This window comes from Gadus macrocephalus, chromosome 13 (assembly GCF_031168955.1).
Source record: "Gadus macrocephalus chromosome 13, ASM3116895v1".
Taxonomy (NCBI): Eukaryota; Metazoa; Chordata; class Actinopteri; order Gadiformes; family Gadidae; genus Gadus; species Gadus macrocephalus.
Window position 1 is genome coordinate 9,351,748 of NC_082394.1, and position 25,637 is coordinate 9,377,384.

General features: G+C 43.0%; 2 protein-coding genes across 2 annotated transcripts in view; both read right to left on the reverse strand.

The window, feature by feature from the left end:
- Positions 1 to 2,349: 2,349 nt before the first annotated feature.
- On the reverse strand, positions 2,350 to 18,130 carry tgm2b (transglutaminase 2b). Its single transcript, XM_060068588.1, has 13 exons — positions 17,974 to 18,130; positions 11,666 to 11,845; positions 10,084 to 10,305; positions 9,607 to 9,725; positions 8,992 to 9,120; positions 8,164 to 8,365; positions 7,612 to 7,741; positions 6,732 to 6,835; positions 5,738 to 5,977; positions 5,184 to 5,459; positions 4,243 to 4,403; positions 3,717 to 3,853; positions 2,350 to 2,839 (listed from the first exon to the last, which is right to left on the reverse strand). The coding sequence occupies exons 1-13, from the start codon at positions 17,981 to 17,983 to the stop codon at positions 2,689 to 2,691; spliced, it is 2,061 nt and encodes a 686-aa protein (XP_059924571.1). The 5' UTR covers positions 17,984 to 18,130; the 3' UTR covers positions 2,350 to 2,688.
- Positions 18,131 to 18,321: 191 nt separating this feature from the next.
- The window catches only part of LOC132470988 (pleckstrin homology domain-containing family G member 4B-like), a 29,123-nt gene continuing 21,807 nt past the window's right edge, over positions 18,322 to 25,637 (reverse strand). The window contains 12 exon segments of the mRNA XM_060069950.1: positions 18,322 to 19,500; positions 19,621 to 19,674; positions 19,907 to 20,184; positions 20,637 to 20,849; positions 21,278 to 21,394; positions 21,571 to 21,748; positions 22,450 to 22,620; positions 22,868 to 23,092; positions 23,367 to 23,456; positions 24,067 to 24,135; positions 24,137 to 24,317; positions 24,664 to 25,633. Of these exon segments, the coding sequence (XP_059925933.1) occupies positions 19,636 to 19,674; positions 19,907 to 20,184; positions 20,637 to 20,849; positions 21,278 to 21,394; positions 21,571 to 21,748; positions 22,450 to 22,620; positions 22,868 to 23,092; positions 23,367 to 23,456; positions 24,067 to 24,135; positions 24,137 to 24,317; positions 24,664 to 25,633 (2,531 nt within the window). The 3' untranslated portion in view covers positions 18,322 to 19,500; positions 19,621 to 19,635.

Here is a 25,637-nt window from a genome sequence, read left to right on the forward strand (position 1 = left end):
AAGGTCCGTTTGTCCGACTTTTCAAAAAGGAGACGCATTAGGCCGACGGTTCAATATGCCAAGGCACAATTCCACATGTGTGATTATGAAACCAAAAATAAAAGACGATAGGCTAAGTTCCAGCGGTGCACTTCACCAAGCCAGACTGTTGCTGTGGGCTTGAACGGTCACAAGAGGTGAATTTATGAAGCGCACGTTATACAAGGACGTAGCCTACTTTTCCCGTAAAGAAGTCAAACGGTGAGTGAAAAACTAATAAAATGTTTATCTTTAGTAGCTGTGTATGGGCCTATATGTGTTGTTTACTGTGTTTACGGTGGGCTTTTAGCCTAAATAATTTCGCTGGTATTGATTTAGTCAAACTTATATCTCAAACCGTGTGTGTGTGTGTGTGTGTGTGTGTGTGTGTGTGTGTGTGTGTGTGTGTGTGTGTGTGTGTGTGTGTGTGTGTGTGTGTGTGTGTGTGTGTGTGTGTGTGTGTGTGTGTGTGTGTGTGTGTGTGTGTGTGTGTGTGTGTGTGTGTGTGTGTGTGTGTGTGTGTGTGTGTGTGTGTGTGTGTGTGTGTGTGTGTGTGTGTGTGTGTGTGTGTGTGGAGAATTTGACCTACGCTCTCTGTCCATGGGGCTGAAACACCCTGTCGAAATGAATGCGTTGTCACTTTGCTCTCCAATATTCATCGTGAACGTGATATGTAGGCCTATGTTGTATTTGTGAGAGAGCGAGGTATAAAACTCTTTACATGTAGGCCTATTCGGCATATTGAACCGTCGGCATAGTGGCATGTCGATCTAATTGGAAATATTTCGGACCATTGAGACGTCGGAACAATGAGGTGTCGGAATTACGGGCAGGCCCCGCTGGTACGACTACGACGGAGTATTATACGACGGAGTAGGAAAAAATTTTTTTTTGCCGTGACGAGATTAAAGTCGACACGTCGACTTTAATGTCAACATGTCGACATTAAACTCGAAATGTCGAGAATAAAGTTGAAATGTCATGTCGACTTTGATCTCGACGTGTCGACTTTAACTCGAAATGTCGAGAATAAAGTTGAAACATCATATCGACTTTAATCTCGACGCGTCCATTTTCCGTTCCTCTGTCAGCACGCAGACGCTCCGGGCATCCTCCCAAGCGTGCAGCGGATGACACGAAGTAGTCGGCAATAACCCTGGGGTCATTGTTTGTGGTGTAGGCCTCCAAACAATATAGCGACTAAAGCCGTCAATGCAACCTGCAACTGATGGCAATGCCTTATGGCTTTAGTTTATCGTACCCATCCATATGCCAGAGTGCATTCGGACCTTTGCTGTGATATTGCCTGCGCCTCAGACGCCGGGCACGCCTTTGCTCCACACCCTCAGGATCAAGCATCTTGTCTTACTGCATTTTGCGACACAACCTAACCTTTTTGTATTGCACGGATGTGCAACCATCTGCATCTGCCCATTTCCAGCCAGTTCGGTTTGCAAGAACGCGGCCATTCAGGTTTGTATGATGGATCTCTTAATTGTTAAACACGGAGATGTTTTTTACGTAATTGTCTAAATTAACAACGTTTTAGCAGCATCGACTCATATGTCCAGCTAGTATCAGTCCAAAAAATGTGTAGAAAAATACAATATAATATATAAAGAGCCTGGCTCCTAAAGCACATGCACTTTTCACGTTTGACCACTAGGGAGCACCATATCCCCAAACCTGAAAATATATGTCCAAACGTCTTCATTGCTGCTGCTTTTTATTGCTCCTGGACTGGTAACATTAGGCCTCCTGCAGTGCTTCATATTTGATGAATAGGGCTGATTTATAAAACAGCTTATTATCGAAATGTATGAAATGACTAACTAGCCAACAGCAATTTTGGGGTCATTGCAAATGTCACACCACAGGCAAATGTTAATGGCATATTCCAGACTAATTATAACATGTAGCGCTCCAGTGGAGCTTTGCAGTGGCCAAAATTAGAAGTACTCTCCTTTTTGGACAAAAAAATGCACACTGACTTGTGCATTGATCGATGAAGACTATATAAACGTACACAGTTTATTTTCTTTTTTTAACAGCTGTTTTGCTCAATTTAAAAGGAATGTATGGTTTTGCTTAAAGACAAGAGGGATGTTTTTTCCTGGAACTATTCCTCAATGTTAAAAGCTTGTCAAGACAAGATACAAAAATGGTCTACTTCGTGCCAAAGGTCCGCATCCTGGAAAGCCCCTGTTTCAAGAATAAGAATTCTGCGCAAACAATTTGCTGAATTGGTTTAAACTTGATGATCTCACTCTCTTCCTAGATTAGGTCAGTATTGACAACACCAGACACGCTTTGCAGCTGTGTGGTGCAAACTAAGGCCAAGAATTATTTTATTGCAGTAATAACAGTACATAGTACATCAATGGAATTTGTTATTCACCGTGTACAAGCGGGCATGCATGTTTCTTAAGCCTTTCTAAAGGTTAGGGATAGCCATACAAATGCTATCAGAAGTCAGCCATAATATGACCAGCAGGTACGTACTAGCAATACATATGCGATCTCTTGTAAAAAAAAAAGATTGCAATTCAAACATTAATGTATATAGTAAACAGTTAGTCAAAGGTACGTTTTATGGTTGCGCTTATGTAAAAAAAACGAAACAACAGAAGAGAGGCCACAGGGTATGGGTGTGGGTTGATGTGGGTTGATCTATTTGCCAATAATAACATTCTTGTATCCCTTCACGTGACACAGCTTGCTGCTGTTGAAGTCAACCACCAGCTTGCGGAGCCCCGAGTGGTTTGGCTTGAAGTAGATCTTCACCTTGGCATCCTCCCCTGGTTCCACTGTAGACTCAAGCCTGGGGATAAATATTTAAAGATTAGAGTGTGGGCAATCACTTCATGCACTCCTACCTACACACAAGTACCCCCTTCCTCATTAACTTGTAAATGTTGATTTTAAGGATATGCTTCATGGCTCATATGACAGCCATTCCTATTTATGGAGATGTGCAGAATAATGGAGAGGACGAGATGCAAGCAGTTTTGATTGGAGACATTCAGAGCTTTGTCCAACCCATTCAATCCTTATTCTTCCAATCAGACAACATAGATTAAGTTTCTTTGGATGTTGTTTGTTCGATGTTGTTGTTGGGTAACAGTTAAAGGCCAGAGTGATTGCATTCCATTAAGAAGCAGGGTTTATTTTCTGGCAGGAACCATGATTCTGTTAACGATTCCGCCCAGGATTGTAGGGTCTTTGTGATGTTCTCTTCGGCTCTGCTTTTAATACCAGCCCACATCTGGGTTCTGCATCACAGCGTGTTGACAATTGGGTGGACTGGTCTTGGATTTCACATTTCTGGTCAGCCAATGAGCACATTACACACTTATGTACCCTTGTCCTGATCAGTGTGCAACTTATATTATATCGTCATTATATACTTGATGTTGTATATATGCATTATTTAAAAAAGGGAACACTACCAATGTATATCCCGTTTGAACATGAGTATTATTCACTCAAATAGTTTGACACCTTATCCAGATTTCTGATTAGGAAGTATTTTAAATGAATCCAGAAAATACATACATTATTAGACTATAATATATAGTAGCCAAGTATAATGTAAATACCACAATACGTCAAATGCCACCAACTCTCAAAGGCCAGCCTAACATACGGACAGACAGATAGAAGAAAAGATATACAAACAGGGCGGTGTTTATTCAAACCTTTCTTTGATTGTCTTTCCCCCAGTGAGATTTGCTCCCTCGATGCTGAAGCAACAGTTGCTCAAGGGTTCGGGAAGCGGGTTCTGCACTGTGATCTCTGCTGCCAGCTTTCGGTTCTGTTTGGGTTCACCAAGGATCTGTGTATTCGGATAGAATGGATAGATATTTTGGACAGAATCTCTAAGAGACTGAGTAACAGCTTCCAAGAGCTTCGAAGGGGTTTTCAAAAATATTTTGACAGACTTCTTCAGTGACATGGGGTCTCTAAACAATTACAAAATATGTAGTTTGTTGACGTTGTGAAGAAGCGTGGGAAATTGAGTAGTATTAGTAGTCTAATATAAGTACACAACTCAACAAAAAGTCTAGTTGTTTTTAGATATTGTTATGCGGAAATATTTGAATATTAAACAATATTGTTTTCCGCTGGATACAACCTCCTCTGAACCAAGCCATAAGAAATTACATCGGAGCAAGGACTTTATGTTCTTTTGTTTTTTTAAACTGTGCTGGCGAACACACTCACGCGGACTTTGATTTCTGGATTGTCGAGCACGATGTCTCTGAGGGTGAAGATGGTCTCCTTGGTTGAGTAGTCGACCAGCAGGGCGGCCAGGCGGATCAGGTTGTCCTCGGTGAGCGCATCGCAGTACTTGGAGTAGTTCAGCCTCAGAGGAACCCGTCGCTCTAGGGAACACGCACTCTAATTATGGGCTGGAAAAACCACCAAAGAACCCCAAACGGAAAAAAACACGACCAAAGTGCCCTTGTAACTGTTGATGAGGTTATGGGAGAAATTTACTCCTGCATATAATGATAATATGTAATTATTATCTTGCCTATACGCTATATGAATCTAATATGTTTGGAGAAACATTGAGTGAACACGGTACCACTCCCTATTGTACAATGGCCAAGGAAATGACCCCAGGCTTGAGCTTTTGTAATGTGCGTTGATAACGTGTACCATACTTGATGGGAGCTGGTAAACAGCGTAGTAAATCTCCACATAAGGGAAGAGTGCATGGGATGAGGTAATGACGTATGGTTGATGTACGGGCAGAATGGAGATATAGGTAGGGGCCCGGGGAGTGGCTCTTCAGTTCTTTGCCAAACCAACTTGGCTTTGTTCTTACTTTTTCGAGAGTAATTATAAAGTCTTAATCTTTCTTGCTTCCGACTTCTCAAACTCTCTTATTTAGTGAGAGAGTTAAATGTGTTTTATCCACCACAAGGTTAGTCTAGCTGTTGAGTTTGTCTGACTACCATCCAAAAGGATCTGGGTTTGAGTCCCCAATGTCCGCACTCTACCTGTCTATCCATCTTGGGACAAAGAAATCTGCAAACAGCAGAAAACAGCAACTACTCGAAGTAATGGTATATCAGAATAACCAGTATCTAAATAACACCCTGTAAGTGGTTTGAGGTCCGCTTAAGGTCCTGGTGAATCCCTGCCGTGTCGCTCACCTCCTCCGGGGGGGAGCTCCACGTTCAGGAGGTCCTTGAAGCCACAGTTGTCCTTCACAACGCCCGTGTAGGACACGGCCATGGAGGAGAACAGCAGGCGGCACTTCTTCTCGCTGGTCGTGCTGTTGGAGGCCACCGCGGTCACGTCAAAGTCACAGCCCTTCCTCTTCTCCGTGGCGACCTCGATGGCGAGCTTGAGGCCCTGGCTCTCCTGCCGGTGGAGGAGCTTGTTCAGGTGGTCGGCCTTCCGGAAAGTCTCTCGTTCCTCCTCAGATCCTGGTGGATAATGGATGCTTTCAGTTGTGTCCCTCAGTCACTTAGACAAGATGATGGTCAATAAATAACACATAATTACATGTCATGTCTGCATACATTTTTTGTATCGACATTTACATTGGTACGAATGGTACAGATATGTTTGTCTTATTTATTGAGGTGGTGGTTATAACTCGGTGAATAAATAGAAACCCAGGGATAGGTTGTTATTTATACACCGCAAAATACCAGTGTTGTATTTCTGTTGCATTTATTCCCTTTCAGACAACGGCTCGTACCTTCGGGGTACTTGTAGAGGTGAGTAATGTCCTCCCGTCGGTCGTTCCCCACGCTCTTGGTGCTGATCTTCTGGCCCACGCCCGTGAAGCTGGTCATCTTCTTGTTGCTGCCGTCCGCCTGCCTTATGTAGTCCACCTTGTCGGCGTTGACCTCGGCGAAGACGAACGGCGCGTCATACTTGGTCGCCAGCTCACCCTCCTTCACGGCCTTCACCGAAACTGGGCCGCAACAATACACTCCTGTTCAGAAGCGACCGGGAACACAAAACAAGTTATTTCACTATCATCTTTTTGGTATTATTCAATGCCAATATTTATTTTTATGACTCGATTAAAGTTACTTTGTGTAGGATATTTACATTTTCCTTTAGGGCATTTAGCAGACGCATTTATCCAAAGCGACTTACAATAAGTAAATTTGTTTACACATTGTACACATTTTTACATGCACACATCTCTCTTTAAGTAGCTTATTTATGATCAGGTCAAAATCAACTTAAAAAAATAGACCTTCCCGGACTCTCTCTGTTACCTAAAACAGCTTGTGGGCCGATTTCTGTTATTTTTTAATCATGCTGGTTTTGCTGGTGAAGAAAAGGGAGTGAAGTAACGTCCAAGTGCGGATAAGGGCAAAAATATCTGTTCTTTCATAACTTTAATATTTTTCTAACATTTATGTATGATTATGACTAATAGTAATTTATTACTGTTTTTGTCTCCAGCCAAGGCGCTTGCACTCCAGTGCTCTGAATAGTGCTCTACAGCAGGCTGCAGTTCACTTACCAGCCAAAGGGGCCAGCATTGAGAAGGTGTTTCAAATTATTACACATAATGCACTTAATTAATTTGGCCTTCCAACAACATCGCCAGTCAATTAACAGTGAGAGAGAGACACTTCCACTGTTGTTCAAAGCAATAATTAACACTCTGAGCTCCTCTCAGTCTGCCTTGAGGGAACAGGCTTTAATGTAATTGATGTCCATGGGGGAGCCACCTTCACTCTTTTCCTGGGGTGTGGGGTCCACAACCTGCCAACCGTCATATTCAGGCTTCAGGTCAGGCCGGGTCATCCAGTTCTCCACCCAGCAGTGGAACGTCCTGAATATTTAAACAAAATACAGCCATCACATCCTTAGTAACTCCCCTGGAGTTATAAATACCCCAGCAACCTTGTTGTTTTCTTTTCCAAAATTGCTCCTGTGAAAGTGTCAATAGTACTACTGTTGCACTTATAGTGTGACTAAGTAAACTGACTCATACTTATGGTGTGACTTAGGACACTGACCCAAACTGAGAGCAAAGCTGTTCTAATAAGTATATTTAAGCTACTTGTCGTGTGTCGGCTTCTTTCACAATATAGTGCTGCCGTCAAATTCATCTCATAACTTTGAAGGTCAGCATTATGTAACCTGCAAAATATGTGCCTTCTTCATTCAAATGACGCCTATTCAAAGAGAATTGTAGAGAGACTCCGGATTAAGTTACCGCTGCTTTCATCTCCTTCCCACACAGTGTAGCCTCAGGCTTAGCCCAACTGCTCTAAGGAGGAGGTAATTTCACCTCCATCGATTGTGGATCTGAAAATAATGGCGTGCACATGGGAACCCATAGTTTTTGTTATTTGCACATTGGCAATAATTGGTACATACACAGATGAAATAAACGGAGATTCTCACTTTGTCGCATTTAGGTCCGTTCACTCTCATGCAATTTTCACTGTCTAGCACTCTTGCAACCCAACCTTGCATCCCAAGCATGGTATTGCAGTCTTTCTCATGTTGCACAATGGTCAACGGGAGTGGCATAGCTCTCTCACTCTATAATAGTTGTGCTTACAGTATGACTCGGTACATGTAGATGACAGGACTTCCTACCAGATCATGTCTCTTCCATGGTTGCGGCCGTTCTCGTCGTAGAAGTACTCGATCAGCAGGTTTCTGTTGGTGTCGTGGGCAGATATGTAGTTTGTGACGACCCGGCAGGGGATGCCAAGGGCTCTGGAAACTGTAGAACATGCGTGTCGGAAAATCCATGTTATATATAGTTGAAATAATTTAAGCTTTGTTTTCTTCAGGTTGTGTTATCTAGCCCTCCCATTCGTTAACTAGTCCATCTAGTTAGTTTATTAGTCTATCTAGTTCCCCTTTTTGTTAACCTTTTGCCTTGGTCAATCGGTAAACCGGGCAAAAACCAGTCTGTGTAGATTGAAATCTTTACTGACTTATTTTTACAGTTTACTACTGCTGGCCGAATTTCTGTTAGCCAATTAAGTGGTTTCAGATTCCGACCTTCAGCAACATGAAAAAATAAATTGAAGTGCACGTCCACTCAGATTTGAGTTAATCTGCCATCAGACTTTAGATAGTCATGTAAAGTCTGATTTGTTAGACTATGGCAGCTGTGTTGTTGTTGTTTTTAGCAATCACCTGAGCAGGCCACTGCTGCAAACACCCAGCACTGGCCATAGCGTACTGGACTACAAGAGCTGCTGTCCCAGTTGAGCAGGATATCCACGCTGCCCTTCCAAGACATGGGGCTCTCTCCCCCCTCGTAGGGGTTATCTGACGACAATTTATCCAGAGCTGGCCAGCGGCCCAGCACAACGCCAGCGTCCCCGTTACAGTTCACCTAACAGACCAAACCCAGCGTTAAACATTCACGCTAGTTTTACCTCGTAGATGGGGCAATGTATATGTACCGTCATATATATAATTCATATATGCACATATGCAGGTATTGGTCAATGTCTAATTAATTTGTTTTGCATATAGATCTATATTAGTATAGATAGTAAATACAATGTGTACAATCTCTCTCTATATATATATATATATATATATATATAGATATAGATATAGATATAGATATATAGATATAGATATAGATATAGATATAGATATAGATATAGATATATATATATATATATATATATATATATAGATATAATGTATCTAAAAATATATACAATATCTAAACACACCGAATCATTCACACACACACACACACACACACACACACACACACACACACACACACACACACACACACACACACACACACACACACACACACACACACACACACACACACACACACACACAAAAAAACACACACACACACACACACACAAAAACACACACACACACACAAAAACACACACAAACACACACACACGTGCAAGACTGTGTTTTATATAGAGAACTTTATGGCACATGTACACAATGCTCACAATGTAAATGCGGTCCGGTACATACCATGGCGCTCAACACTCTGGAGACGTAGATCGGATTTCTCCTCCCGGAGCAGTCTTTACCGGGATTACGCAGGTATTTGGGATTGGTGTCCAGGATTTTGAGGCAGACATCCAAGATTCCATATTCAAACTGTTGCAGGAACAATGAGTTCAGGAAGCAACAGTAGAAGGGAGTAATGCATTGCCTTCCATCTACTCATTGATAGTGACGTGCAGGTCTGACTGCATTGGTAAAGAATCTGTTTTTAATTGAAAGCTAGATAGAAATGGACCGCCCTCAAGTAGAAAAACAACTTATTTTTTCAACTTCAACTTGTTTTTAGTGTCAGATTATTGTCCTATTTTAGTAACGTTCACAAAATGGATTAGATTACTATGTTGAACATCTCACAAGACATGTGTGCATGAAAATATTTTATGTTCATGTCCCCTTTAAATTACAAGTTTATTCGTGCTTTTACACCAACAGCATTTAGTGCAATGGACGCATTTTAAAAGTATCCTTCCCAACATTGGATATATATGAGAGCTGACTGATGCATTTTAGCGCCAGTGTTCAAATCCAGACGGGTAGTCCTCAATGGGAGTATGAGGCTGACAATACTGGTGTTGGTACCTGGCCAAAGTTCCAAGGGAAAGGCAAAATCTGTTCGAGGGTGCCGCGGTAGATGATTCCATCTTGAGATAGGACGTATTCCTTCAAATACTCTTCATTGTCCATATACACAGAATCTCCTGTTGCCAGGACGTTAACAAAAATAATGTCATTGACAAGGTTGACAAAAAACATGAACAGAATGGAAAAGCTAGCCATTACATGCCTAGCACTAAGAGGGATAGAGTTCCATTCGATAAACTTTCAGTGTCAACATACCTTATCCTAGTCCATACTCCTACACTCTCTCTCTCTCTCTCTCTCTCTCTCTCTCTCTCTCTCTCTCTCTCTCTCTCTCTCTCTCTCTCTCTCTCTCTCTCTCTCTCTCTCTCTCTCTCTCTCTCTCTCGTGGTAAATGCACCACAACATGACACCAAAGCATTGCAGCATTCCTTGGTGCGGTACCAGACATGCGCGACGTCTGGTCTGTTTACCCACCTGAGCACCAGGGGTTGAAGAGGAGGATGAAATCAATGCGGCAGGACCCCCCAAGGGTCAGGGTCCAGCGGCCGATGGGTGCGTCAGCGGCGGGGCAGATGGAGAGGGCCACGACATTCCCAGGAGGACTGGTGACCGTGGCGCTCCACGCGGAGGGGCTGTCCGAGCCGGCAGCAACGTCAAACACGGCCCTGGTGCCGTATTGGTCAGACGGGGAGGGACCTGGGTGGGAAGAGATGAGATGAGAAAATACTTTGCAACGGGACTCTTTTCGTTTTTTGCTTACCTAACTTTTTATGTAAACATGGCTTGGAAGAATCCATCACAATCAATTTTGTTTAGCTTCAGAGACAGCATTAGTCTGAGTCCAAGACCATTTAAGTCCTCAAAATCTTTTAATATCTAAACACAAGTATATTTCCAGATCAGAGGCACAGTGAGGCATAATTAGCGGTCAAACAGATGTCCCTTAAGTCAATAATCTTATCTTTAATAGCAGACATTCCTTCCGCTTGCATGCCATTTCCTTCTCCAAACAGTTGGCTTTGAAAGCAGGCAGCAGTTGTTTAAGCACACTCTATTATATTCTTGTCAAAGTGGTTGTGAAGAATTGTGGAAGATATTATTTGAGTATTATTAATTTGTTTGTTTGGTTAGACGACTAACAAATTTGTGCTTCTAACAATAGCATACCGTGAACTAATACTGACAGAGATTAACAGCTGTTTGAAATACTGTTTCAACAATGTCAGCGTGAAGCAGATTAAAGATCTCCCAACTTCAAGCGCCAAAGCCCCCGATCACCGCGGGGATCACAATGGCCCTGGGAGTATAGGAACATGGACCCATTCCAAGAAGAACAATAACAGGTTTGAACTGAAGCCCTGACTTCCTGAAGGATGGGGCGTGATGGAAATATGCCTTGGAAATTATGTATCAGTCGTGTTCCTCGACTTTCCAATTGTGTGAAGCATTTCAAAATGTTTGACTCAATGGGACATTTAGTAAGAAATCATCCATGTCATAGATGTAACCATTTATTTGCATGGAATGGTAATATACTTGGTTTTGACCCTCTCTTTACTGGTGCTCCCTGATGTAGCATTTAAACCATGACATACAGATGTCCGATACAGAATACAAACAGCATGCCAACAGCATACCAACATATAACAGGGAGCACTATACAGTCCCAGTTGGGTACATCAGATATCTCAACCCATTGGTGACATACAATACACAGCAGAACTAAAGCAGGTGGTGGTGGGCGAATTTCAGCTCAGCACACTCAACTTCACAGAATGCGTGAGTGTGATGGAAGGTCTTTAATTGACCACATTTTCTCGCGCATACGTCTGTAACAGTATATGGTTTATTTGGTGTGTGCATCTAGTGTATCCATCTTCAAAGAAAAAAATCTGTCAAATGAAGAGAGGAAGAAAGAACGAAAGAGAGGAAGAAAGAATGAAAGAAAAGACAGAAAAGTGAAAAAGAACAGCAACTGATTTTGATCCCCCACCGACTCACTCGGTAGGAATCAACAAAACCCACAGTGGGTCAGAGTATAACACAAACTAACTACCTGTTTCCGCGATGCAGGTGAGGGAACTGAGGCCGGCCTGGTACTCCCCGTAGCGGAGCTTCAGTTTGATGCTGAATGGCTGGCCTCTTCTCACAATGAGGCGGTCCATTCCGTTCAGCTCTGTGCGGTGGTCTGTGTTATTGAACTCACACTCCAGATCCCAGGTAGCGATGTCCAATGCTGAAAAGATTAACGGATTACAATTATTCTTCAATCTAGGGTTTTGTCTTTTGGCGTCATTGATTTTTATTGCTTTGCAATTAGGCAGATGCCGCATGTTTAACAATCATCCAGAGTTATTGTTGACGAGTAAGTCGTGGGTAACAAAAAAAGTCCATGGCCAAAAACAACATTTATGGGATGTTTTGTTGGATTTTCTGGATGTAAACGCAAACTACACGGTCCTCTTAACCACAAGCGTCTATAAAATATATGCAGAAAGTATAACAGATAGTTGAACATAGGATTATGGGGAAATTCATTAAAATTCACTAGCACTGAGGCAAATAAAACAGCATATACATTTGTTTATAGGTAAGTTGTGGTCAATGGTCAACGTACAACCCAGTCTCAGTATAGCCACGTGTTCCACAGCGGAAAACGTACAGATTTGGTAGTGACACAGCCGATGACCTTTTTGTGTAAGCAAACCACAAAGTTCATAGATTTAACAAGGCAGGTTTATTTGACACAATTCCTAAATGTATCAAGTTTGTATGTGGACCATTGACCACAACTTCACTATAAACAAATATTTATACTGTCATATTTTTCTCAGTGCACTGTTAAGGAACTTCCTCATAATCCATTGCCACATAACTACATGGTTGCTGCACTAACCAGATGTATGTCTCATTTGCAACAAACGGCTTAACTTTTACTTCTATGCTGTAGCTTTCTGCTAAATCTTAAATACATTGCACTTTCTAAAAGTAACTTTGCCTTTATTTTCTATCTATTTTACTATGATTATTATTTTTTTTACTAATGTTTTCTTTTCTATTAATTATTTTTTAATACATTTTATTGTATGACAATGTTTATATGTGAAGCACTTGGAGTCTGCCTTGTGCATGAAAAGTGCTATGTAGATAAAGTGGCCTTGCCTTGCCTTGCCTACTGTTACTTAGCGTTTGTTTTATGATCTACAAAACCAAACAATAAACCTTGTGGGAATCTTAAAGGTCCCATGGCATGAAAATCTCGATTTATGAGGTTTTCTAACATAAATATGAGTCCCCCTAGACTGCCTATGGTCCTACAGTGGCTAAAACTTGCGTTCATTGTAAAACGAGCAATAGTTGTTCTGCTCGCCTTTGAAAAAACGGTGGCTCAAGCGCACTGATTTGGAATGTGTCGTCATAAAGGATCTAAGCTCCTCCCCTTTCTCTGCCTTGCCCTCCCAGAGAATTTGGGACGCCAATGAGACACGACCGTGCGAGCGCCACATGTGTGTGTGTGTGGGTGATTACACACACTGTAACGCAAGTGTTTGCTGTTGGTGTTATGTCGCATAACACGTTGCTTCTTTGACGTCTCTTGTATTTCCACAACGAGACTGTATTTGGGGTTATCTCAGCCATGGTTGAGAAGGAATTGGGGGAAAGGAACTTTGGCTTGGACTCCCTGAAGTACATGAACTGCGACATGCTGCCTGTCGACGGTTGCCCCAAGGCAACACCGCCCGGCAGCGGGCAGCTGGCAGCAGGCAGTTCAGTCTACTTCAGATTGATGTGGAAGTGGAAGAACCAGAGACGTCGGAGAACCCGACAAAGTCGTTTGCGATTCATATTATCGTCTGGAGGCGCACACAGCTTTTGGCCATGATAATATGTATTATATGATATAGATATCTATGTCTTATATGATATTATTTAGATATAGAGCTCCAGGACTGTAACGCAAGTGTTGTACACTTCCTTGTTATTTGGATAACCGTTCTGCTGTTGGTGTTATGCCGCAAAACACGTCGGGTATTTCCACAACGAGACCCGTAGTGGGGGTTATCTCAGCCGTGGTTGAGAATGAATTGGGGGAAAGGAACTTTGGCTTTAACTCCCTGAAGTAATAATAATAATAATAATAATACATTTAATTTAGAGGCGCCTTTCAAGACACCCAAGGTCACCTTACAGAGCATATAGTCATCATTCAAAACTATGTAAAACAGACTAGGAATAAAAGGAAAACAGAGGTTAAACATGAAGAATAATAATAATTAATAACACTCAAAGACGCCTAAAGTGAAGTGGGGACCTCACTAACCACCACCAATATGTAGCACCCACTTGGGTGATGCACGGCAGCCAATCGGTGCCAGAACGCTCACTACACACCAGCTTGAGTTAGGGATGAGGTGGAGAGTGAGGGAAAAGAACATATTTAAACACTATCGACCATATTTAAACACTGTCGATCACATTTAAACAATATCGACCACATGTAAACACTATCGACCACATTTAAACACTATCGACCATATTTAAACACTATGGACCACATGTAAACCCTATCGACCACATTTAAACACTATCGCCCACATTTAAACACTATCACCCACATTTAAACACTATGGACCACACGTAAACCCTATCGACCACATTTAAACACTATCGCCCACATTTAAACACTATCGCCCACATTTAAACACTATGGACCACATTTAAACACTATGGACCACATGTAAACCCTATCGACCACATGTAAACCCTATCGACCATATATAAACACTATCGACCACATTTAAACATGTAAACCCTATCGACCACAATTAAACACTATCGACCACAATCAAACACTATCGACCACATTTAAACATGTAAACCCTATCGACCACATTTAAACACTATCGACCACATTTAAACACTCTCGCCCACATTTACACACTATCGACCACATGTAGGCCCTACATGAACCACGACATGGAAGAGAAAGGGATTGTTGGCCGCGAATGTCTCCCGCTTGAGCCCCGCTGCCGAGGGACCACCGCCTCGGCGCTGCAGGAGGCGGTGGTGCCTAAGCGCTGACCGCTGCCGAGGCGGTGGTCCCTCGGCAGCGAGGCTCCGACGGGAGACAGCCGCGGTCAACAATCGCGGGCAACAATCCCTTTCTCCTCCTTGTCGTGGTTCAGTCTGTGGAAGTGGAAGAACCAGAGACGTCGGAGAACCCGACGCGGTTGTTTAATATTCATAATATCATCTGGAGGCTCACACAGCTTTTGGCCTCAGGGAGCAGCTCCCTGACCTCATAGACAACGGAAAATTCCAAAAGAATCGTTCAAACTCGATTTTATTAATTTGGAGATCGTTTTACCCAAGAATCGAAATCGTGATCAAAATTAGATTAATCGCACAGCCCTAGCGCATGGTACCGTGGCTGCAAGCTGCTCAGGGCCACACCCCCACCCTCCTCCTTCACCCGCCTCCTTCCTCCTCATTTGCATTAAAGCTACAGACATCGAAACGGCACATTTGGGGAAATGTGCGACTGGCTCGTAGGGCTGTACTCCTGCACCACGGCTGAATTTCGGGAATGTCTTCAAATACTGAGTTTGGGGCCTACTAATATCTATATTAAAGCATCCATAAAGTAGCATACCATGGGACCTTTAACAGTGAATGGGCGGTGTGTTTGGTTTCTCATTGTATCTCACAGAGGATGACTCCAGACACACTACATGAGTTGGCCATGACAGCCGCTCCCATCATGCCTGTGTAAATACAGAGCCCCTCCAGTGCCCCACAGTGACATAGAGAATCTCACCCTCTGACTCACTGTTTGAAGAAAGATTTAGAGTCTTCCTGCGGTCTTTAAACTCACTTGACTCTATTAACCCCTGCTCATAAGTCTCGCTTTGCCACAATGTGAAACAGTAACATTAGGAAACTGTGTAATGTTATATGGATATGGGTAGAAGTATTTTTTTATTTCTTGTATTTTACCTTTCTACTTTTTATTATATTTTGACAATATACGTAATGTTTTTAAATGGGATTTTTCCTTTCGAAAGCCCTACGAATGGCCTTGGGTTTGATGTGTTGCATAAATTAAATCGCCTTACCTTAGCAAGACATATAACAGGTACTATTGCATGTTTCACACAAATAAAAATGATTATTATTAGTTTGTGTAGCAGTAGAAGTAGTAGCAGTATTAGGCTGAGTAGTAGTAGAAAAAGTACTAGTAGTAGTGGCAGCAGCAACAGCAGTAGTATTAGCAGTCATTAGCATTACTATTTGTCTGCGTGAGTCTTACATTATTATGGAGAATATGCCTAGATATTGATAAGCTCTGCCGGTTGAACAAACACACCAGGCTATTATGTGTGTATGTATGAAAACATGGATACTCTGGATAATTGGAAGATTGGGAAGAATTTGCAGTGAAATGTTTTGATACAATCCACTTGTCTCGCTAATGGTTGGGAAAATTGTGACCTCATCTCCAAAAATGGCCACACAAACACACACTCACAGACACAGACACAGACACAGACACAGACACAGACACAGACACAGACACAGACACAGACACAGACACAGACACAGACAGACACACAGACAGACAGACAGACACACAGACACACACACACACACACACACACACACACACACACACACACACACACACACACACACACACACACACACACACACACACACACACACATTCCATCCAAAGACTTATTAGGCTGTAGAATCATCTGGAGCATCCAAACCATCTAACATTGGCTCTTGCTACTCATAATTGCCTTGGATGTAGTTTCACGGTTGCATTAACATTATGCGACATTGATCATTCTGAACAGTTCCACTTCAATCTGTTTATCCATTAAACAGATTGATAACCAAGGCCTACTTGGTTATCTACTTATTCACCATGAGCTCATGGAAACACACTTCTATAATAAGTTTATACACAACAGGGACATAAATAAGTAGTCCTAAGTTTAAACATCTTCAACCTGACAAAAAAACAGGTTGATGTGTAGAGCTAGCTTAACTTAAAAGTTTAGAGCTGCTTGTTTCCCTTTAAGAATCTAAAATGAAAGGAAATGTTATAATTTTGTTTCCAGTTTACCAAACAAAGATCAACACTCCTGAATACTGAAGGTCTGTTTGGCTGTGCCACCCTAAGGTGGTTCACCCAAAGTACTGAGGACACTACTCTACACAGCTCCAGAATGTGTGACGGGAATAGTGAACACTGGTAAAGCATTAAAATCCAAGGAAAGTAAATACTACACTTTGATGAGCTAATCCTCAACATCCTGGACCAAAAGTAGCACTACATTAACTTTTCCTTCTGGATGTTTAATGATTTGAAAACCACATTTAAGCTGTTTCTCTCACACATGGTAAACAGATGGTTCCCTCGTATAACTGTGAGGGCAACAACTGAAGTGAAGATATACCAAGGCAGTCAAACAATACACTATGTCCCTGTAGAATACATATGGTTGAAGTTGATAGCCATCGAGGAAGCCAATGCAGAGGAATGTGGGGCCATTCTGCTAATAGTTTTCTCGAAATACCAAAAACTACATATTTGTTTGAAGAAGTTTTCTGGAAGAGCCAGATAACAGATTGCTGATATAGGTCAAAAATCTGTATGTGCTCAATTAAATTACTACAGATGTCTCTGAATGTTTTGGTAGGTCTACATTTTCTTACTGAAACAGACAACCTCTGAGGTTAAAATGCACATTTGGCGTTTTAAAGCAGTGTTTTCTTTTTAATGGCAGAGGACATAAATGCCCCTAGTGAAACCGTGTAGGCTACTAGCAGTGTCCACAGCTGCCTTTGATAATTATGACCAGAAGGCATAACCTGTCTAAAAAGTATTACACAAATGTAATACTAAATTCTGAGTATTACTTCACATATCAGAGAACCAGTTTATCACTGCAGCATCACAAAATATGTGGATTTCTGCATTCTCTGATAACAGTTGCGGCTTTGGTGACTTTCAAACATTAAGCAGACATTGCTACGAGTGTCAGACTCCTATTTATCTATACAGCATTCCTGCTCATGTCAGTCGGAATGTTTTGCTAATCTGTTCGGCTTTGTACTACATAAATGTATAAGTTGTAAGCTCGTATTGAATGGCATTGTTATAAACTGACTGCAACCTAAACGCTAACATCTCAAGGAATCATGATTATTTTTTGTCTATGCCTCTTTACAATAACTTTAAACGCCTAGCCTACTAATTGGTTTACTGCAACGCGAATGTAAATAATGCATGACGCTATTATAGGTGTATTGGTATGTTTTTTTATTCAAAACGTTTTAATGAAGTCTTACCTTGAGCCATGGTTGTTGGGCAGTTTGAAGACAAGTTGCTGTAGTTAGTGTGTGGGGGTCAGCGCGCGACCAATGAAGTGCTGCAGCAGCATAGGGGATTTTATTTCGAGTCCCGCGCGCGTCACCAGGAAAAAAAATAGGTGTGACGGACACGCCCCCCTAGACCCCCCTCACATAGACAAAGACTCGGACGGCAGCACACACACACACACACACACACACACACACACACACACACACACACACACACACACACACACACACACACACACACACACACACACACACACACACACACACACACACACACACTTTTATTTAAAGAACAAGAATATAAAGTAACGGCTATAGAGTTGAGAAAAAACTCATGTTTAACTTTATTGTGAAAAAAAAGTTATAAAAGTAAGAATAAATGCTGCATTTCAGACAATGGGCCTACAATGGTATGTTGGTCAGTTTGTTGGAGTTTTTCATATTAATGTCATATTAGTTAAACAAAAAGTTAGTCATCGATTCCATAGGCTTATAGTTTATAACTTTAAACTGCATTCTTTGTATAACCTTGTATGCAGATGAACATTTGTAATACAACAATTTGCTGTGACATTCATTATACTTCAAACAGCTCCACACCATTATTAAGTAGCCTACACTTTAGGATTGCAGAAGTATGTATTTTATTACTTGACTTTATTAAGACTCTCATTGTGGCCATTATTTGGTGATTGTACGAATTGCATTCAACATTTTTTTTTATTCTTACAAAAATATATAACAATCATAAATACTTGAAACATTCTTTTGCCTGATTGACGTACAAATATGGCTAAACAGAAACCAGGGCATTTATTGAGTATTTTAGCATCTGCAGGGAACCACCAAATATTCAGATGAGGAGAAGATCATTTAAGGCTATCAACACTGGAATTTGTATTTTTCTCTGTCACATTTTGACTCTTCTATTCGCCAAGAAATAGTTTGGCCGTGTGTGTCACATGTTATCTTTAGTGATTGTCGGGAGCTGCATATATATACATTTATATACCAGGGCTGCTGTGTGTACTCAACTCGTACACACTTATATTTGTAAATTCCAACGATTGAAGCACATTTTCTCCACACATATACATAAAGCATTTGGCAAAACCATGTGCCATAACTGCAGCAAAAACGGTTACAACTAAAATTGTAAAAATGTACTGTAAAAATACATGTTATGTAAGTATTTCACATTCATTGTATAGGTGATGCGACATCTTTGAACTGCACTTCATGAAGCCATGTTATAAATGTAGAAAAAAAGCAAACAATGACGCAACTTATATTCCGTCTCTCATAGGTTAGACAATAATTATATTATCATAATACAGTACATGTAGGCATTTTGAATCCTCCGTATTAGTGGTGAGGTGGCTGAAGTGGTAATGGCTTAAAGTGAGAGGCTGTATTAGACACAATGTTTGCTACAATAGTTACAACAATGTCAATAAGGCTTTCTATTGGCTCCTCCAGGGATATCTGTAACATCTGTCAAAAAAGAAAAACATCACAAACAGAAATCAACACTTTAAACTGCAACAGACGTATTATCCTTGATGAGGTTATGATTAAATAATAAGGCCCAACCATGACGTTGCTTAAACCAACCTTGTGTCTCCCAGTTCAAACCTCAGTGGACTTCCCCACAACAGCACTCTGCACCTATAGGGTAAACCAACCATAAAAGGAATAAGCTGATACAATCAATGTTATATCCCTGAATATAACTAAATATGTTGTTATACTTTGAAACCTTATTTCTATCTCTCAATCTTAGTTGTATAGTTTTATTATTTGACGATTATAAATTTACTTAGGATTATGTTTCCAATGTCAGATGTATTTTTCCATCACCAGAGTAAAGCCCATGAGTCACATGTTCACAAGCCCTCACCTTGCCACAGGCTAGATGGTTGGGCTGGTACAGTGTTTGGGGCTTAGGGGCCACCAGCGGTGGTTTTGGTGGTGATGGTGGGGATGGTAATGCGTGTGTTTTCTCTGGGACTCCAGAGGGGATGTTTGGTGAGGGGACGTCTGGCGCGGCCACGCTTTCTTCCTCGAGGGTCACCTGCTTCACCCTGGTGTCCTGCGGCTCCCGCCCCCCAGCAGAAAGCCTGTGAGTTGTTTGGCTCAGAACACTCACACTGTCCCCTGACGACTCTGAGCTGTCCACTGAAACAAAGCAGGGAAGGATTCACATTCAGATTCACATATTGGTCCAAAAATATGAATTTCATATTTTTATCTGAAGTACATCAGATAAAATACAAAATGCAAATGACATGCTCATGTATTTGTTTAGAAAGTGCTAAGAGGATATAAAGTAGGTATGCACATATGGTGAAGGTAAAATCCTCTTTAGGTGATTATTTTGCTGAAACCACATTTTCTTGATTGAACTGGAACACTTAACATTTCAACACTTCTCAACAATCATCACACCACTCACTCGCCACAAGAGCAGTCTACGTTTTTAACTGCATGTGGTGAGAGACTGTCTTCCATTCCGTCAGGTGTGTCATTAGATAAGACTTTTTTGGCAGCCAGGTACAATCCATCCTTTGGGGTACCTGCTTCGCGGTTGGCTTATACCCTCTGTCTCAATCAGTAAACAGTTTTCTTACTGTTGTGATCCAGGTCACCCTCTTTCAGGGCTCCAGAAGGCCCTTCCAGCCTGCTCTGCTTCGAGCCACCGAGGTAACCCGCTGGGGAGAGGGAGCCGATCGAGGAGGAGGAGGAGGAACACAGACTTCTCTCTGAGCCAAAAGATTCTGGCCGCACAAAAGGTAATCCGTCACATGAACCAGATTGGCTAGCAGAAGCTACCTCCTTGATTTCTGGAAAGGGCAAGTAAGCACAATCTTAGATAGAAAACTATGCTAATGATTTTTTTCTATTTAGGAATAGCAACAGGAAAAGGAATAATTTTTTCAGAATTATGAAAAAAACAGCTCCTTAAAAGGACAATAACGGTCTTTGCGGAAACAATCGCACCGTCTCTCCTGGCTTCACTCAAACATCCACTACGAATATATTTTCTCAAAATCACTTTATTGTGCAGATTCTCCTCAAGAGCATTTTGCATGGCGCCTGCCATGGATGCAGGGAGCAGATCAGATACCAAATAATATTGTCAGCGGATGCATTAGCAAAGCCAGGAGAGACGTCTACGATGTCGTGATCAGCGTGACCGGTATTGTGCTTTAATGACAGTCGCTTTGGATAAAAGTGTCTTCAAAATGGCTAAATAGTAGAAGTGTTTTACCTCTTCCCATCCGTACATAATTGATGGCTCTGTCTTTGATGGCTGCATCGCTGGGCTGGATGTCCATAAAACGCTTGTTTCCAATGCCCATGAACACGCTCTCCTGCATACGCAACTCTGGAGACAGAAGAACAAATTTGAATCTAAGATGGACTTGTTCAATCTTGAAGTCTTCTTTCAGACTCAAATTTTGTAAACTGCTGTCCAACATTATGTTCACCTCCTCCTCACATCTGTTATACATTTTGTGTGTGCGTGTGCATGTGCATGTGTGTGGGTCGGTGTGATCATACCTCTGTTATGTAGCGCCTGTTCCCAGAGGATGCGTGTGAGGTCCTTGGTCCAGGCCTCCTTCACCTCCCTGCAGGTGGCCTGGAGGGTGTAGGTGTCCTGGCTCTTCCTCCGTCGGAACCAGATCTCGAAACACAGGCCGCTGCAGCCGCTGTTATGGGTCATGCCAAGGTCTGACGTCTAAGGAGAAAGTTGCACAAAATAATATAGAAAAATGCATTTGTCTGGGCTACACACTATGCTATCTTCATCACTTCTAAGGACTTCAATATTTACTGTAGATATGGCAAGTGATTCATTTACACTTATCCCACACATGAGGAGAATTCTTATCTTCTCAATTTAAGATTAGAATAAAATGGGTACTTAAGAAAATTAATGGTGAAAAGGAAATGATTGATAAATATCTCCTGTGTAGGAGTGTGAACAAGTTGGATTCTGTAGAAATGTTTTGTCAAGGCAGAAGGAAGTTTGGAAAAGTCTATCAAGGTCAAATGATGGCCGGAGGATGAATATGGAAACATGGTAGAGCAATAAACATGGATGTGTGTTATATCTTCGGGGTCATCAGGGAGGGAAATACTGGGATGGTCTAAAGCGTGGGTTGTGCCGTTGTACCTTCAATCAAATTGATCAGGAAGGACAACTCAGTCATGCATTAAAACTGGCAAGTTTGAACTGGCATTTCCCTACCGCCCTTAAATAAGGTGACCTTAAATCAACCATCTTAAAAGTTATGTCAGGCTTGTATGGTCAAAACAAATATAAAACCTCAATGTTAGAATCTGAGTTTCATCAGATGTAAATGTCTCATACCGTTTCATAAGAAGTTAAACATGTGGAAACATGTTGTAAGTAGGCGAATGAGTCAAGGTTTTCACCTTAAAGGACTGCTTGTAGATGTACACATCGTTCCCCACACCCGTTTTCTTCGTCTTGCTAAAGAGGAGGAGGTCCCGGAAGAGAAAAACATGCCGGAAACATGTCTTCTTCCGGAAAGTCACCAGGAACTCATCCTGCCGAATCAGCTGCCCCTGTTCCTTCAAGTTCACCTACGAGAGACGGAATATAAGTTGTGTTGTGCAATAAAACTAAAAACACAATCAAAACATAATTCAACATGATTCACAATGCAGAAGAAAGAAAAAGGAAGAAGTGACACCCACACACCCCTTCCACCCCACTCGTTCCACCTTCCCATGGCTATATTTCACAGATCCAAGTGTTGAATCATCGCAGCCAACACACCCCCTTTTAGTTCCCTTTAACAAAAAAAGGCACTCCTCATGGTCTCCTCACATCACAGCTGTGGATATCGTCCATGGCCAGCAGGTCGTTGCCATGGCGAAGCTGGAAGTGGATGACCTCCAGGGCGGCGGAGAGTTCCGCCTTCTCACGGGCGTGTCCCGGGCCACACTCCAGGGCCACATCGTGCAGCAGCAGGCTGTACTTGCTGATCCTCTGCACGGGCTTCAGCAGGTACGACCACAGGTCCATCTTGTCCCCCAGCTCCAGCTGCTTTTGCTGAGGGGTTGAACAGTTAGTTTGATTATTCCCCGGCAGTGGTCATTTCTAGCAATCAGAGAAGAGCAAGGAGGAAGATTATGAGCACTGATGATAGATTGGAGAGGCATATATAGATCTAGCAATATTCAAATTTCCTATTAGGATATATAATACAATACATCAGAGGAGCAGTATAGTCTACTCTAAACAATCTATTTGTCGATCTTACACGTTTTGCTGGCAGATGGGATTTGCCAAGGAGGACTGATCAATGGTGATTGGTTGTTCTTACCTTGAAGAAGTCCTGTCCACGGTGGACCAGCAGAGCGTCAGAACGGGGTTTGTTCTTGCTGTACAGCGCATACAAAGCAAAGTTCTCTCTCTGAAATCAGAGGGGGAAAAAAATATTAGTTATATAGTTCCATTGACACAGACGACTGCTACCATACTACTGTAACCTAATGCTACACTTTTCTGACGTATATTTTAGAATCCCAAAAAGTATTATGAACCCTTTTAAATTATATAATCACCCACAACATTCTTATACCAAAGTTATTATCTGACTTCAATGTCCGATATCAAGCGTTTATACCTCAGCAATGTTAAATACCTGATCCTGACTAACAAACTCACTTCTACTCATTATAAGTATAAGCGGAATAAACCACTGCAGGCTTATTCCTCCCGTAGAATCCATGGGCCAACAACCTCAAACCGAGGTAAAGTAGATGTCAACCTTTATGACGTACACTCCTTTAACACTGAATTTCATAATAGCACAATATTTATCAGCCTGTCAGCATATTGGCCACTGTTCCGTCCATCATACACTAAAGCAAGAAGATGTTGCTCAAGCGTTGAAGTATTGTTATTCTAAGTGTTAAGTGTGTGTGTGTGTGTGTGTGTGTGTGTGTGTGTGGGGGGGGGGGGGGGGGGGGGGGGGGGGGGGGGGGGGGGGGTGTGTGTGTGGGGGGGGGGGTGTTCTTTACGTGTCGCAAGAAGCAGCGGCCCACACGCAGGGGGTCCTCGGCGCAGCCCTCCAGCTCCTTGAGGAAGGGTGTGGCGGTGGAAGTCGTGCAGCTTCTCCAGGTTGCCGAAGATGACCCCCCTCTGGCCCCGTAGGTCCTGGGGCACGTCGGCCCGCTCCAGCTCGGGGAAGTAGTGCTCCCCCACGTAGCCCAGCGCCCGCACATACTCCCTCTCGGTGCACAGCAGCTCCTCCAGGATCTTCCGCAGCTTCCTGTGAGGGGGGGGGGGGGGGGGGGGGGGGGGAAGAGAGAGAGAGAGAGAGAGAGAGAGAGAGAGAGAGAGAGAGAGAGAGACCTGTGAGATGGGGCTCTGAGGGTGCTGTTTGCTCAGGATTAGGTATGGTCAACGTTCAGCGGGGCTTAAGACTTTTAGCCAAATTTCCTTTGAAAAACGATAAATATTCCCCTTTGAAGTCCTACTGAACTGTTGAGGGTTTAGTAGGAAGGTGGTCCCCGTAATACAAATAGTGTGATGAATTATGCAGCTGGTCTCGAAAGTAGATTTCGGCGAAATCCAACTTTATTATCTTGTAAGCAAAAAACACATCAAATACTCACAAAAGTTTGTTGGTCATTTGCTCTGCGGTGGGGCCAGTCAGGGATTCCGTCCGGCCACTTGGTTCCAGCGGGTTTCGAGGCGCGACCATGGGGTCTATCTTAGGTGGAGAACAGCCCCTTCCTCCTTTACCCTCACTATCTGACTCAACACGCAAGTCCCCTAAACAGAAACTATGATGAGAAGAAATAGATGTGGAAGTGTGCACCGGCAGCACGCTGGGTCCCAGAGTCTGTCTCCTCATTTGGACGTTGATCCCGGCATCAAACGGGGAGGGGGGGCTGGGGAAAGATGTCAGACTGGGGTTCACGCACGAGCCCTCGCTTAGAGACCGCCCCAGCCCCTGGTGACTGGGCGACTCTTCCCCCTGACCGAAGGAGTCAACCCTCCTCAGATCCATGTCACTGTGGTGCTCCTTCTGCCTCCGTCTGTTTGCTACGTGACACCCTGGCGACGCCCCGCTCAGACGACTCACAGCACCCGTCACGACCTCATCCTTCATCACCGCGCCCGGGAGCCCCGGGCAGAGATCAGGGGTCGACTGGGGGCCAGGCCACTGGGCGGCGCACGCCTTTCCTCCACGCTCTCCCTCGCAGCTCTTCTTCTTCTTCTTCCTCCCCTGGTCCCCGTCTGCGTTATTGACCTCTGTAGAAGAGGCTGGTGACCCCCGGGTCAGAAGGCCTCCAGCCTCCCCCGATTTTCTCCTCTTCTCCACGTCCTCTGCCTCCTCGTCTTCACCCTTCCTCTCCTCCTCCTTCCTCTCCTGCACCCCCAGCTCCCCTTGGGAGGCGGCGGCTGGAACCGCCTGGTTCTGGTTGTCAGGGACACACTTCATCTTCCCACTCTCCCCCAGACGCTGCCTGACTTTCTGGCATTGGACCCAGGCAGCATTCCACGCCCTGAGCACCCCGGAGGCCCTGGGGCCGAGGCCTAGGGCCTGTGTTTTCACAGCCTGGAAGTGCGGGGAGGATAAATC

Excerpts from the sequence above, each read along its gene's own strand:
- tgm2b (XM_060068588.1), bottom strand. Across the intron at positions 9,726-10,083 it reads CTTCAACCCCTGGTGCTCAG|GAGATTCTGTGTATATGGAC; the intron begins GTGGGTAAACAG and ends TCCTGGCAACAG. Across the intron at positions 4,404-5,183 it reads GGAGCTCCCCCCCGGAGGAG|AGCGACGGGTTCCTCTGAGG; the intron begins GTGAGCGACACG and ends CGTGTTCCCTAG.